The 13691-nt window shown below is 39.5% G+C and overlaps 1 protein-coding gene across 4 annotated transcripts in view; it reads left to right on the plus strand.

The window, feature by feature from the left end:
* Nucleotides 1-13691, plus strand: part of LOC132129036 (forkhead box protein P1-B-like) — a 41315-nt gene that overhangs the window by 26066 nt on the left and 1558 nt on the right. For 3 of the 4 annotated variants that reach the window (XM_059540448.1, XM_059540450.1, XM_059540451.1), the window contains 13 exons: nucleotides 185-322; nucleotides 877-966; nucleotides 1227-1353; nucleotides 3406-3571; nucleotides 6825-6929; nucleotides 10167-10254; nucleotides 10497-10580; nucleotides 10691-10898; nucleotides 12331-12407; nucleotides 12543-12644; nucleotides 12718-12839; nucleotides 12913-12976; nucleotides 13256-13419. In XM_059540448.1, coding sequence (XP_059396431.1) covers nucleotides 185-322; nucleotides 877-966; nucleotides 1227-1353; nucleotides 3406-3571; nucleotides 6825-6929; nucleotides 10167-10254; nucleotides 10497-10580; nucleotides 10691-10898; nucleotides 12331-12407; nucleotides 12543-12644; nucleotides 12718-12839; nucleotides 12913-12976; nucleotides 13256-13419 — 1535 coding nt within the window. The remainder of the gene's footprint in view (nucleotides 1-184; nucleotides 323-876; nucleotides 967-1226; nucleotides 1354-3405; nucleotides 3572-6824; nucleotides 6930-10166; nucleotides 10255-10496; nucleotides 10581-10690; nucleotides 10899-12330; nucleotides 12408-12542; nucleotides 12645-12717; nucleotides 12840-12912; nucleotides 12977-13255; nucleotides 13420-13691) is intronic. The other variant, XM_059540449.1, reaches the window with a different exon arrangement.

Consider the following 13691-nt stretch of genomic DNA (forward strand, 5'->3'; position numbering starts at 1 on the left):
GAAAAACTTGAATCATTGTTTATTTTAAAATGTAGTAAAAGCTTACTAGATTTTTATATGGTATCATGAGAATCATGAAATTTCACTGGTATTGGCGATTACATTTTTGCCATTATGACAAGCCTAATAAACAGCTACTGTATGGTAAATAATGAAGTGGTTGTGTCTGTGTGTGTGTGTGTAGGTGGCTGTATCAGTGGGGATGATCACTCCTCAGGCCATCACCCCTCAGCAGATGCAGCAGATCCTGCAGCAGCAGGTCCTGAGCCCCCAGCAGCTCCAACTGTTACTGCAGCAACAACAGGCCCTGATGTTACAGCAGGTACACACACATCAGTGCGGTACAGCTCCGCATCTGCAGCAACACAACAACCAAAAAAGTATAATTTAGTGTAGTTGCTTACTAAAAGAGACTCTGGGCTGTGGTCCTCAACCTTTTTACTGGCCCCCTCCTTTTTATATTAACAGAAACTGGGAGTGTTGCTTTATAAGTTTCAGGAACTCCTGTCTCGCATTATAGCTATATCTAGTGTAGTTGTGGTCAGCCGGGTTGTTTAGCTGTGCCACATACTGATACCTAGAGAGCAGAGTGGCCAATACAATGCCAATCAAGTTAACAATCAGTTATTTTACAAAATATTTACTCAATCTGATTTAAAAACAGAAAATGTGCATTATCCATTGACAAAGCTAATGGCACAATTGACTGTCACTTCTGTTCATCAGCCAAGCATTCTCATTATTTCTGCTGATGTGATCTCAGAATGCCCAAATTTCAGCTTATTTATTGACCTGGTCAAGATAATGGTCTTTCACTTGTGTGTAAAATACCTTGGATTGATAAGTGACTTGTTTTCGATGTTAATGTTTTCTCAGCAACAGCTTCAGGAGTTCTATAAGAAACAGCAGGAAGAACTCCACCTGCAGCTCCTGCAGCAACATCATGCTGGGAAACCCAGTAAAGAGGTAACAGCATCACAGTACATCCTAGAGGACCATCAGAGCAGTTTATTACATTCTGTGCCAGCTTTTCACTTGGCACATTTCTGTCTTTTGTTGGCTTTGTGTTGACTGTACTGTGATCGAGTGAAAACACCGGCTGTGGTGTCTGCAGCTTTGCTCACTTGAGTGAAAATGCCAGCTGTGCGATGATACTATGAGTGAAAGAAGACATCAGCAGTGACTGTACTGTGAGTGTCAAGTGCCTGTCTCTGTATTTCTAACAGCAAATGATGGCCCAGCAGATGGCTATACAGCAGCAGTTACTATCCGTTCAACAGCAGCACCTGCTCAACCTGCAAAGACAAGGACTGTTGTCTATCCCGTCAGCTCTCACTGGTACACTGCCTCAAGGTAAGAACACCTCACCGCCCCAAGACACAATATAGCAGAATAAGACCAGTGGAAGTGTACCCCCTTAAAGAATGCATTGTAAGGATACTGGAGGTCACCAAGTCACTGTAGTATTGTTGCTAGTAGGCATTACTATTCAATAATTGCAGTATTGTGTCAGATCATGCGGCATTCACTCCATTCAACTATTGCATCGTCAGTGGTTTATATCCTTTTAATATGCCAGTTTTCATTGAAGAGGAACACCTTTGGGTAACATTAAAACACTACAATATAAATTCATTTGAAGCTGCTGTGAAACAGTTAGGGCTGAAACGATTCCTCGAGTAACTCGATTACAAAAAATGATCGAGGCAAATTCCTCTGCCTCGAAGCCTCTTTTAATTTATTTTAAATCTCACGTCAGGTTCTTTCGCAACGATTTTTTTAATGTGACACAACGCGTTTACGTCACCCACAAAGCGGAAGGAGCTTCTGTCATCTCTCTAAATAAGGACGTGAACACATGAACAACATCTCCAGAACTGCTCTGACAGTCACTTCATGAGCATTTGACCATTTTGTTTGAGTAAAACTAGCGTCACATCACATACACAGAACTGGAAAGGTACGTCAACCCGTCAAAATAAAAGTCCGGTTAAAGACTATTGTTCAGCAGAATGTACATAGCCTACTACTTAAAAGAAAAAAGAAAAAAACATTATTTTTTTTTAAGGTTTAATCACACAACATTTCTTCCATGTTTTATTTTTAATAGTAAGTCCCCTTTGTTTACCAAAAAGTTAAGGTAAGACATTTCTTGTAGTTGGTCACCAGGTTCTCAGGAGGAATTTTGATCTACTCTTCTTTACAGATTCTCTTTAAATCCTTAAGGTTTCTTGGCTCTCATTTGGCAACTCTTTAAAGTTTCAGCTCCCTCCACAGATTTTCTGTAGGACTGAGGTCTGGAGACTGGCTAGGAGCCTCCATGACTTTAATGTGCTTCTTCAGCCACTCCTTTATTTCCTTGGCGGTATGTTTCGGGTCATTGTCATGCTAGAAGACCCATCCATTACCCATCTTCAGTGTTCTGGCTGAGGGAAGGAGGTTCTCATTCAAAATTTTACTGTACATGGCCCCATCCATTTGTCCTTCAATGCAGTGAGGTTGTCCTGTACTCTTAGCAGAAAAACAGCCCCAAAGCATAATGTTTCTTCCTCTGTGCTTGACTGTAGGGATGGTGTTCTTGGGGTCATAGTCAACATTTCTCTCCCTCCAAACATGTTTATGCCAAAGAGCTCAATTTTGGCCTCATCTGACCACAGCACTTTCTTCCAAGCCTTCTCTGAATCATTAAAATGTTCATTGGCACTTTAAACAGGCCTGCACTGTACATGTGCCTTCTCGAGCAGGGGGACCTTGCGGACGCTGCAGGATTTCAGTCCATTGCGGCATAGTGTGTTACCAATGTTTTGCTTTCTGATTGTGGTCCCTGCTGCCTTAAGATCATTAACAAGCTCCTCCCGTGTAGTTTGAGACTGATCTCTCACCTTTCTCATGATCATCCTTACCCCATGAGGCAAGATCTTGCACCGAGCTCCAGACCGAGATCGATTGATGGTTGTTTTGTATTTCTTCCATTTCCAAATAATCACACCAACAGTTGTCTGCTTCTTGCCAATGGTCTTGTAGCCCTTTCAAGCCTTGGGTAGATCTACAATCTTGTCTCTGACGTGCTTTAACAGCTCTTTGGTCTTGCCCGTGGTGGTGGGAGAGGCTGGAATGGAAGATACAGATCGTGTGGACAGGTGTATTATACACCTCACGAGCTGACATTAGGAGCAACTTCTTAAAGTGAGGACTAATCTATGATCCACAGGGGCACATAGACAATCTGTGAGAGCCATTCTTGCTATCTGTTAAAACAAACCTACCATAAAACTTACAGACCCTTCATTTCTATGTAAGTGGGCAAACTTCTAAAATCACCAGAGTATCAAATAAATATTTACCCCTACTGTAGAGGTCTTATTAGTTTCTAGTGATCTAATGAAGGCAGTGTCTCACTCACAGGTTTGATCCCTGCTGAGCTTCAGCAGCTGTGGAAAGAGACGACAGATGCACGACAGGAGGAGAAAAGTAGAGGAGACAAGTCCCCCTCTCCTCCCAAAACTCAGATGCTCAACCACCACTCCAGCACTAATGGACACCATGTGCACCGGCCCAGCCGGAGAGACAGGTACTTAATTTATTGAGCAAATATTTTATTGCATTCAAGCATGTGCCATTTATTTAGATTTAGCCAGAGATCACATGTGTTGTTCTTAAGAATACTGTGTTAATATTTGAATGGTGAATGAACAACAGGAAGCACTTTGGTATAAGGGTAATCAACTCCCCAAACGCATCTCATGTGAGATTAATTAGATATGTACACAACATGAATGTATCACAACAAAAGTTAACTTGTCCATGCTAGTCAGAATGTAGTTGTCGATGCACTTTTTCAATAATAGCACACTAAAACACCGGCAACAAGAGTCACAAATAATTTACAACCATTTCTCTTTCAGTAGTGTTCTCTTTATAATGTTATATTACAGACTAATGATTTTAAAATATTCAGAATTCAGAAAAAATTAATACTTTTATTCAGCAAGGAAGCTTCAAATCAATCAAAAAAGACCGCAAAGACATTTGTTACAACAAAACAAAACAAAAATCTAATAATGCCCTTCTTTTGAACTTTTCAAAAATTGATCAGTGTTTCCACAGAAATATAAAGCAGCATGATTGTTTCAACACTGATTATCAGAAATGTTTGGTAACACTTTACAATAAAGTTCAGTAGTTAACATTAGTAAACTACTTTAGTTTACATGAACTAAGCATGAACAACACTTCTACAGCATTTGTTAACAAAGATGAATAAATACTTTAATACATGTGTTGTTTATTGTTTGTTCATGTCACATTAACTAATGGAACCTTATTGTAAAGTGTTACCAAAACGTTTCTTGAGCAGCAAATCAGCATATTAGAATGATTTCTGCAAGACATCTCGTGACACTGAAGACTCCTGGTTAATAGCTGCTGGAAGGTTTGCATTACAAGAATAGATGACATTTTAAAATGTATTAAAATCAATATATACTTGTCAATATAATATTAGTCTTAAAATGACAAGATTAGAATTATTTTGATTTGTATTTATTGCATTGAAATGTAGTATTTGACAACCATTCAAACCAGTCAGGTTGTATTGTATGTATTGTAAGAAAACTGTTGACAAATGTCAAGTGTCTTAAAAGGCATTTGTCTTTGTGGCAGTGTGAAAGTTGACAGTCTTTGTCAATGCATTCCCCGTGGGCCTATACACACATGAACACACCTCCATCTCCTTGTTTGTCGAGGTCTAAACCTGTTTGTCTGTATGTTTCAGGAACGTGTTTGACAGAAGCACTTGACTGTTGTCAGTCTTAAAACACTGACTGTGTGAAAGTTGCCTATATGATAGATTGCTGCATGTAGACATGCTTCAACTTGTTCCTGCAAAACGATCCGAACCCATTACTGGAGAAACTGGGGTTAGGAACCAGCAACCTTCTGGTTGCCCAGCCAGGAGTCTTAACCACTACACCACACTACCCTATTAACAGTAAATGCTCAGATTGCAGTAGGTGCCATTGTGTCCTAGTGTTGAATTGATGTGGTCTGTATTGTCAGCAGAGCCCTCCTATGAGCCGCCTGTGATTGTTTTTATGATATTGGTGGAGGGTGAGAGCTCAAGGACTGTGTGGTCAGTTTCATGTGTCATGTAAACTCCTGGCCGCCAGAGAGACGCCTGCAACTAAAACCTTAAGTGCAGCCGCTGGCACCAGAGGAAAATCCTTCACCCCTTTTCAGAAGATCACAGCATGCAGGAATTGTCTACCCGTCTCTCCTTGTGGTTTACTGAGTGACATGCAAACAAACTCTCCCACTGATGGAGTGAGGGATGAAATGTAATCAATCCTTTTAAAATCTGCTCTGCTCCATCTTTATCCGTGTACTACTGTAAAGTTCCCTTCTGAGTGCTTGTCCCTGAGAGGCGAGCATTTGACATTGGGCTGGGATCTTCAGAGCCCCATATGTAAGAACAAAGAGTTCATTTGCACATATTTGTTTTATTGTGTCTGCTTGGTGGCTTATTTGGTTGTTCAGTGTGTTATAAGGATGGAAATAACAAAGTCTGTTTTAATTTGTCAAGTGTGAGTCATCTGCCTTGGCTGGGGTTGTGTTGAAAAAGAAGAGATGCCCCCTGTAGATGCTTTCTCTCTTTGTTTTGGTGTTAGGGAAGAAATCCACTGGCAAAGACACACAGGGCTCTCTTAGGCAAAAAAGGAGAAGGTCATGGGTCAAAGGACACAACCTCGCTTGATCCCAAACAAATACAACATTTTTGGCATTTTTTAAAATGCAAAACTAAATCAATCCCAGTCCACTGTTTGATACAAATTTCTAAACGTGTCCGGCTACTTTGTAAGCTGGCTGTGAGGCGAAGAATAGAGCTATATGAAAACATCTGACAAAATGCTGTCTGGGTTACAAAAATAAAAATAAATACGTAAGAAATACTGTGCTAAAATGCTTTTCATTAAAAATGTGGGGTCTTAAGTACTTTTATTCTGCAAGGACAGATCAAAACTTACAGTAAACATATTTGATGTTACAAAAGATTTTTATATAAATAAAAATGCTGTTTTGGGACTTTATATTCATCCTGGAAATAATTTAACAAGGTTTCCACAAAAATAGTAAGCAGCCCAGCTGTTTTTTATCATTGATAATAAGAAATCAGGTTATTAAAATGTTTTCTAAAGGATTGTGACACCGAAGACGATTCACAATGATAAATTACATTTTGTAAATTTAAAAAATAACTTTTTTGATCAAATAAATGCAACCTCGTTTTTTTCAAAAACATTACATCTTGCCGACCCCAAAAGGTAGTTAAAAATACTTATAAAAAATAATAATAATAGCCATAGGGGGAGTCACATTATAGTAATGGTGCTGCATTAATGATCAGAATTTAGGTGGGGCAAACTCTGAGAAAAAAAAAAATGAAATCATAATGCAAACAATTTTAAATGGAGCTTGACATAATCCGTTATCTCAAGAAACTGAACCCACTGTGATTCATCCATCACAAGATGCAACACAATATCAAAATATGCTCTCTAAAATATGCCAGTCGAGTGAAAAGACACTTGGTGGAAAGCATGAATCTGCAGTATCTTTCTCCAGCAGTTTGCATCAGCATTTTTTCCATGCCTTACTCTTAGAAGCATCTTTGACCACATTAACTCTGGTTTCAGAATTTATGCTAATTTTCTTTTCTTCCTTTTTTTTTTTTAATGAACTATAGGAAATATAATTAAATTATTGCAAATACCTCAAAATCTTGAACAAGTTTCAGATTCTGTATCTATTGTCTGTTTTTGCTTCAGTTCTCAGGAGAGTCATTCCCAAAGCGCCCATCCTTTATACAGCCACGGCGTATGCAAGTGGCCAGGCTGTGATGCTGTGTTCGGAGACTTCCAGTCATTCCTCAAGTAAGTCAACAGCCCTCATCCGCTGCCTTTTATTATGCTGTTTGTCCTGTTTGCGGATCTGTGAGGAGGAGTAATCTAATTATCATTTCTGAGTGTGCCTGCTGCCTTTTTACAGCTCTTTTTATGTGATTCTGTCCCTTTTACCCTTGTTTACTTGTTTTATACTTTTGCCCTTATTCACTTCTTCCATTGTCTCTAACCTCCATTTACTTGTATATATGTATATTCCACCCATATCTCTTTATTTTCTTTCCATTTCCTCCTCTCTCTCTCTCTCTCTCTCTCTCTCTCTATTGCCAAAGCATTTAGATACAGAATAAAATATAAAATATGATTACACAATGTAAGCTTCAAACTGTGGGAAGAATGTTTCTCTTGTAGTGCTGTATTTGGGGCAGACCAGAAAGAAGTGTTTCTCATCCTCTGTTTGATTCAGCTCACAGTGTTTGCACAGTCGCTCTTCTCTCAGTAGCCAGGATTTTTTATGTCTACCAATCTCTATTTCCAAATCATGATCACTGAGTCAATATTTTGAAAGGATTTTCATTTACTTTCTTTTAATTGCTTGAGTGATAAGTTATTTGCCAGTTTTGTGGTTCTGTTTAGGACCGGATAACACTGGAGTTTGGTTTGGAGCTCAAATTAATCTTTTTATTTTACATCATAATTATACTTCAGATTTTTGTCAAATTAGTTTCTGAGTGTTGGGGTTGTGATTGGAGTCAGACTCCGTTTGGGTTTCATTCATCAGTAGAAGAACGAGTGTGTTTAGAGGATGAGACTGTGGGGAGGGCTTTATATTGAACAGATTGAGTGTCAGATTGAGTCAGGTGATGATAGAACTGAACAGCTCTTTTTTGTATTTCAATGTTTAAGGGGTATAAGCCTAGTTCAGCCCTGCAGGCATTATTAGAAGTGCTCTTGTTTGCCCTTAGGATGTTTTTGGCAAATTCCAATTGTGTTCTTTCTATAGCCCCTTTCACACTTCACGTCGGACCCGGCAAATTGCTGGAACATTGCCGGGTCGCCTTCTGTGTGAAAGCAAACACGTCCCGGGATTGATTCCAGCATTGAACCCGGGTCGGGGACCTAGTAACATTGCCGGGGTTCAATCCCGGGACGAGCGCTGTGTGAACAAAAGCCAGATCTAATGCCGTGTCGTAGTGATGACGCACGTTATCGCGCCACTCTTTTACCGGCTGTTTTGAAGGAAGATCAACGTTAGCGACAAAAAAAAATATGTGCAAACTGTAATGAAGCAGAGATCAGTTAGTTCCTCACTTTCCGAACTGACGCCGAGATCGTTCGCTTGCTTCAGTGAAAGTATAACGTGCCTAACGTTTTCGACTCGTACATTACACGTCACGCCCTGATGTCACGTGTCGTTATGGGATCTTTACTGGTTGTGTGTGAAAGCACGCACATATCCCGGGTAATCACTGGCAGTGTGAAAGTGCAAAATCTAGCGACCCGGGAACAATTGCTGGAACACTTTACCTGTGTATTTGCCGGAATCGAAGTGGGGCTTATTAAACTTTTATCCCAGTTTTCACATTTTTATATTGGTCCCCAAATATCACTCCCATACAGTAGGATTGGTTTGATGATTGCATGATATAATTTAATCCAAGTTGTAATTGGTAGTTTTAATTGGCCAAACCGTGCTTTTATGCCATAAAATGCCCTCCGTGCTTTCTCATTGAGGGCCTTCACACTTCACACACTCTCTCTCTCTCTCTCTCTCTCTCTCTCTCTCTCTCTCTCTCTCTCTCTCTCTCTCTCTCTCTCTCTATCTTTCTCCCCCTCTCTCTCTCCTTCCCTCTTTCTCTCTGTCTCTCTATCACAGCCGTGGGGCCCCTCAGGGTTGTGCTAAGTTGACTGATAAAACAGAGTGCCCATGGTGAGCCTGGCCATCCCTCCCAAAACAAACAACAGGAGGATGTTTATCTGTGCCCCTGACCCCTGATCCCAGTCCGAGGCTCGCCCTGTCTATTGCCACAACACTGCCTTTGTCGGCAGAGTTGCACTATTAAAAACTTTTTCCAAACTCTCACATCACACTGAGATTCAAACACTGAACCTGAGAATAAGGTGCTTAGCCTGCGTAATAAGCATTCTGCATTCACAAATATTATGATGCTGTAATCATGGAAATTGCCTTACTTCAGTATTTTCAGAAGGTTAAAATATCTCCCTCTCTCTTCATTCAATAGCAAATTCAATACTCTTTTGTCAAGAAGACTATTGCATGGATGTATGTACTCATAAACAAGTTAGTGGATGGAGTGTTACAAAGAAATACATTTTTGCTGATATTTTTGTTTGTTAGAGGAGTTGTTTGAGGAAGTTGGTTGGATGAAAGCCTTGTGCAGATTTTCTTTGAATACAGCTCCCTCCCTATCTCATTGGTAGTATTGCATCCTAAACATTAATTTTGTTTAGTAATGAGCGATTTACATAAAGATCATTCTTTTAAATTGATTGTTTTTAAATATTGATATAAAATTCACATTCACATTGCATGTTTGAGAGTAAAAAGCTAAAGTGATGTTCTCTTTATTTATTCCTTCTTTTTCTAGCTTGTACTTATTTGAACAATGTCTAAAACTTGGTATTACAAGCACTTTGTTTGTCTGTTTGCCTCTTTAAGAAGAATCGCCTTATGGATCCCCCAGTTTTAAGTCGATTTGATTAAAAACGATATATTCCTTGAACAGCAAATCAGTATATCAGAATGATTTCTGCAGGATCATGACTGGAGTAATAATGATGAAAATTTCAGCTTTACATCACAGGAACAAATTACATTTTAAAACATTCAAATAGAAATATTATTTAAAATGTTAATAATTTCGCAATATTTCAGTTTTTACTGTATTTTTGATCAAATGCAGCCCTGGTGAGAACAATGGATTTTCAGAAACGTAAACCCCCCGATCTTTGAGCACTAGAGTACATTAAACAAAAATGTAATAATCACTTTCTTTTTACCAGTATTATTCTCATGATTTAAAATTGTTGTTTGCAAATCAAACTAGACTTATTTTCTTTGGGCAAGACGGTAAGTTTATGTAGATAGCATATTTCATACAAAGTGATTAATTCAAAGTGCAAAAGAGGAAAAAAAAAAGAGAAGACCAATATCATTTAAAATCCATTTAAGAGGGATCAAATGTGTTTTAATGACAGGTCTTGTCCGTATAATGAATGTCTGTATATGTGTGTTGTGTTTTTCAGGCATCTGAACAGTGAACATGCTCTGGATGACAAGAGCACAGCGCAGTGCAGAGTTCAGATGCAGGTGGTTCAGCAGCTGGAACTGCAGGTACTGCTTTACCAACATTCATCACACTTGTTTTTGCTCCAAACGAAACTTGTTCTTGTTATGGTGTATTTAATTCTGTTTTGCATGTAAATGAACATCCTGCTCTAATCTGAGCTCAAATCGTTTTCCGGTTCTGTATGTGCTGCATGTAAACATTAAGAGAAACCATGTGAACTCTAGACAGCAGAAAGCTACAGGTTTATCAGTGGTACATCTCTGTTGTGTTTGTGTTTGTCAAACAGCTCGCTAAAGACAAAGAACGTCTTCAGGCCATGATGGCCCACCTCCATGTCAAGTCTACTGAGCCCAGACCTGCCCCTCAGCCAGTATGTCACTTGGCTTATCATTTACTCTGTTTGATTAAACACATTTCTGTAGTTCTGAAGACACACTTAAGATTGCTGGCTGAATTTTAAACGTTATTTGTTGTTGTTAGGTGAATCTGGTGTCCAACTTCACGCTTGCCAAGGCAACCATTCCCAAAACCAGTCCGTCTATGAGTCTTTCCCAGAGTGCCACAGCCCCGTCTACACCCCTCACGTCACTCCCCCAGATGCCCTCTGTCATCATACCCACCAGCCTACACAGCATGGGTCCCATCCGCAAACGCTACTCTGACCAATACAACATCGCCATGGACCAAGGTGAGATCGGTGACCTCTGACCCCCAGTCTGTGTCAGAGACATTAGTGCAGTCACTGTAGTGCAGTGCTCAGGGCTCTACTGTAAGAATGAGTGTGAGAGAACTGAGGCTCATTAGAACAGTCACCTGTCGAGGCTCTTGCACTTTCTTTAATCCACATGATTTTAAGTCATAAAGAAAATTTTCAAAGAGAGTAAATATTCAATACAAAATTTTTTCTGTGTATGCAAAAAAGGACAGGTCCTGCATGACCATAACGTTTGTTGTAGATTTTTAAAATGCAGTGAGCATTTATATTTTGCACTTTGTAATAATAAAAATGTTTGCTAGCATCTCGCCAAATTAATTCCAAGTATTTACCGTATTTTCCGGACTATAAGTCGCACTTTTTTTCATAGTTTGGCTGGTCCTGCGACTTATAGTCAAGTGCGACTTATTTATCAAAATTAATTTGACATGAACCGAGAGAAATGAACCAAGAGAAAACATTACCGTCTACAGCCGCGAGAGGGCGCTCTATGCTGCCACAGATGCTGCTCAGTGCTCCTGTTGTCTACACTGAGCAGCACAGAGCGCCATCTCGCGGCTGGAGACGGTAATGTTTTCTCTTGGTTCTTGGGTCTAAATAAATGCGACTTATAGTCCAGTGCGACTTATATATGTTTTTCCCTCATCATGACGTATTTTTGGACTGATGCGACTTATACTCAGGTGCGACTTATAGTCCGAAAAATATGGTACATTTTTTTAAATATTTTATTTAAACTTTCATGCATTTACTACTTCTTTGTAACTGGGTTTATGCTGCCATTTTACCACATTGAAATCTGATTAATAATTTTATTATTTTTTTAATATATAGCAGTACCATGGGTTTTACAGTTTTTATTAGAAATGATGGACTATAATATATCTTTTATATATAAAATCTCCATATATTTTCATAGAGCCAGTAAAAATATCATTATAGCATATAAAAATCCAAACTACAGTTGAAACATCTAGATTTTATTTTCTTCTGTTTTTCTTTTTATAATGTTTTGTAATGCTTTAATACTATTGTCTACTATACTATTACTACTAAATGGCGTTTTTCCACTTCATGATACGCCTCGGTTTGGGTTCCCACTGCACTTTGCTACCGCTTTAGAAGGGGCGGGATTATAGACGTTATAGTTCTTGCTGCGACCTCCTGAAAAAAGTTTTAATTCCACGGCAGTACGGCTCACTTGGAACCTCCGCCAAGGTGGAACTGAATAAAGTACCAGGTACTGTACACAGTGGAAAGCCCCTAAAAAGCGAGCCGTGGCGTGATGTACCATGCAGTGGAAAAGCAGCAATAGATTTAAAACCGCATTTTCAAAGACAAAATGAGAAAATTGCTTTGATACATGAAGTGTAACCGACAGCACCTTTTTTCCTATATCTCACAGATTTTGTGCAGAATAAGGAGTTCTACCTGAGTGCTGAGGTCAGACCTCCATTTACATATGCAGCTTTGATCAGGCAGGTAAGAAACCATCATCTAGGTCTGCACCATCATTTCTGATCGGATGGCCAACAAACTGATTTTTAATCTTTCATCAGTTGCCATATCAGAGACGCATGTTGATCTTAAACAACAGTTCCCTTTTTTAATTAATAGGCCATTTTGGAGTCTCCTGAAAAGCAGCTAACACTAAATGAAATCTACAACTGGTTCACTCGAACATTTGCGTATTTCAGACGCAATGCAGCAACGTGGAAGGTAACTGAAAAGGCTGTCTTGAATGATTTACTCTGACATTGGATCAGTTTGTTAATTTATTCTGTGATCTCAGAATGCAGTTCGCCACAACCTCAGTCTTCATAAGTGTTTCGTACGAGTCGAGAATGTGAAGGGGGCCGTTTGGACTGTGGATGAGCTGGAGTTTCAGAAAAGAAGGCCACAGAAGATCACTGGGTACTTGCAAATCTCACAGATTTCATTCTTCTGAGGTCACTGTTCCTAATGATGCTGATATCTGTTTCTTCAGATCACCTCTGACGAAGAACATTCAGTCCAGTCTGGGTCAGAGTCCTTCCCTGTCTGCTCTGCAGGTATGTATTAAATAGTTTAGGGTTGGTAAGATTTTTAAAATATATTATAAAATGTAATTTAATCAGTTTTGCGTCAATGTTGAAAAACGTTGCTGGTTAAAATGTTTGTTGAAACTTTGATACTTTTTCCCCAGGATTCTTAAATTCAAAGGAACAGCATTTATTTTAAACATGTAACATTATCAGTATCTTTGCTCTCACTTCAGTTTAATGCATCCATACTCCATACTTGGGAATATTTGTGTTTTTAACTGGTTTGTAATATCATAATGTCCTCAGGCAGCGATGGTGGACAGCAGTCTGCCCCTCTATGGCTCGGCGTCCATGGGAGCGTCCAGTCTGAAGGCTCTGGCCAGTGCACTGCATGAGGACATGAGTTCTCACGATCATGACGAAGGCTCCCACAGCGACTCCAGCCTGGAGCTCTCTCCTGCGCCCACACTGTGAGTCCACTCCCCCGCCTGTCTGATACCACTCACGTGAACACCAGGGACTCCTAATCAGTCACTGATTGGCTTATTGAAAGATAAAAAAAAGGCAATTAAGTTATTTTGAGTAGGGTAAGATGGGGTTAGATGCCCCTCTTTAACTCTTTACCCACCATTGATGGAATTTTCTGGCATTCCCTGTTTTCGCTGTTATACAGTAGGGGGCGCTATTACCCATCTTCTGAGAGAGGACGTAATCTTCTGATTAAAATACAGAAAGAATGCAA

This window comes from Carassius carassius, chromosome 46 (assembly GCF_963082965.1).
Source record: "Carassius carassius chromosome 46, fCarCar2.1, whole genome shotgun sequence".
NCBI classification, from domain to species: domain Eukaryota; kingdom Metazoa; phylum Chordata; class Actinopteri; order Cypriniformes; family Cyprinidae; genus Carassius; species Carassius carassius.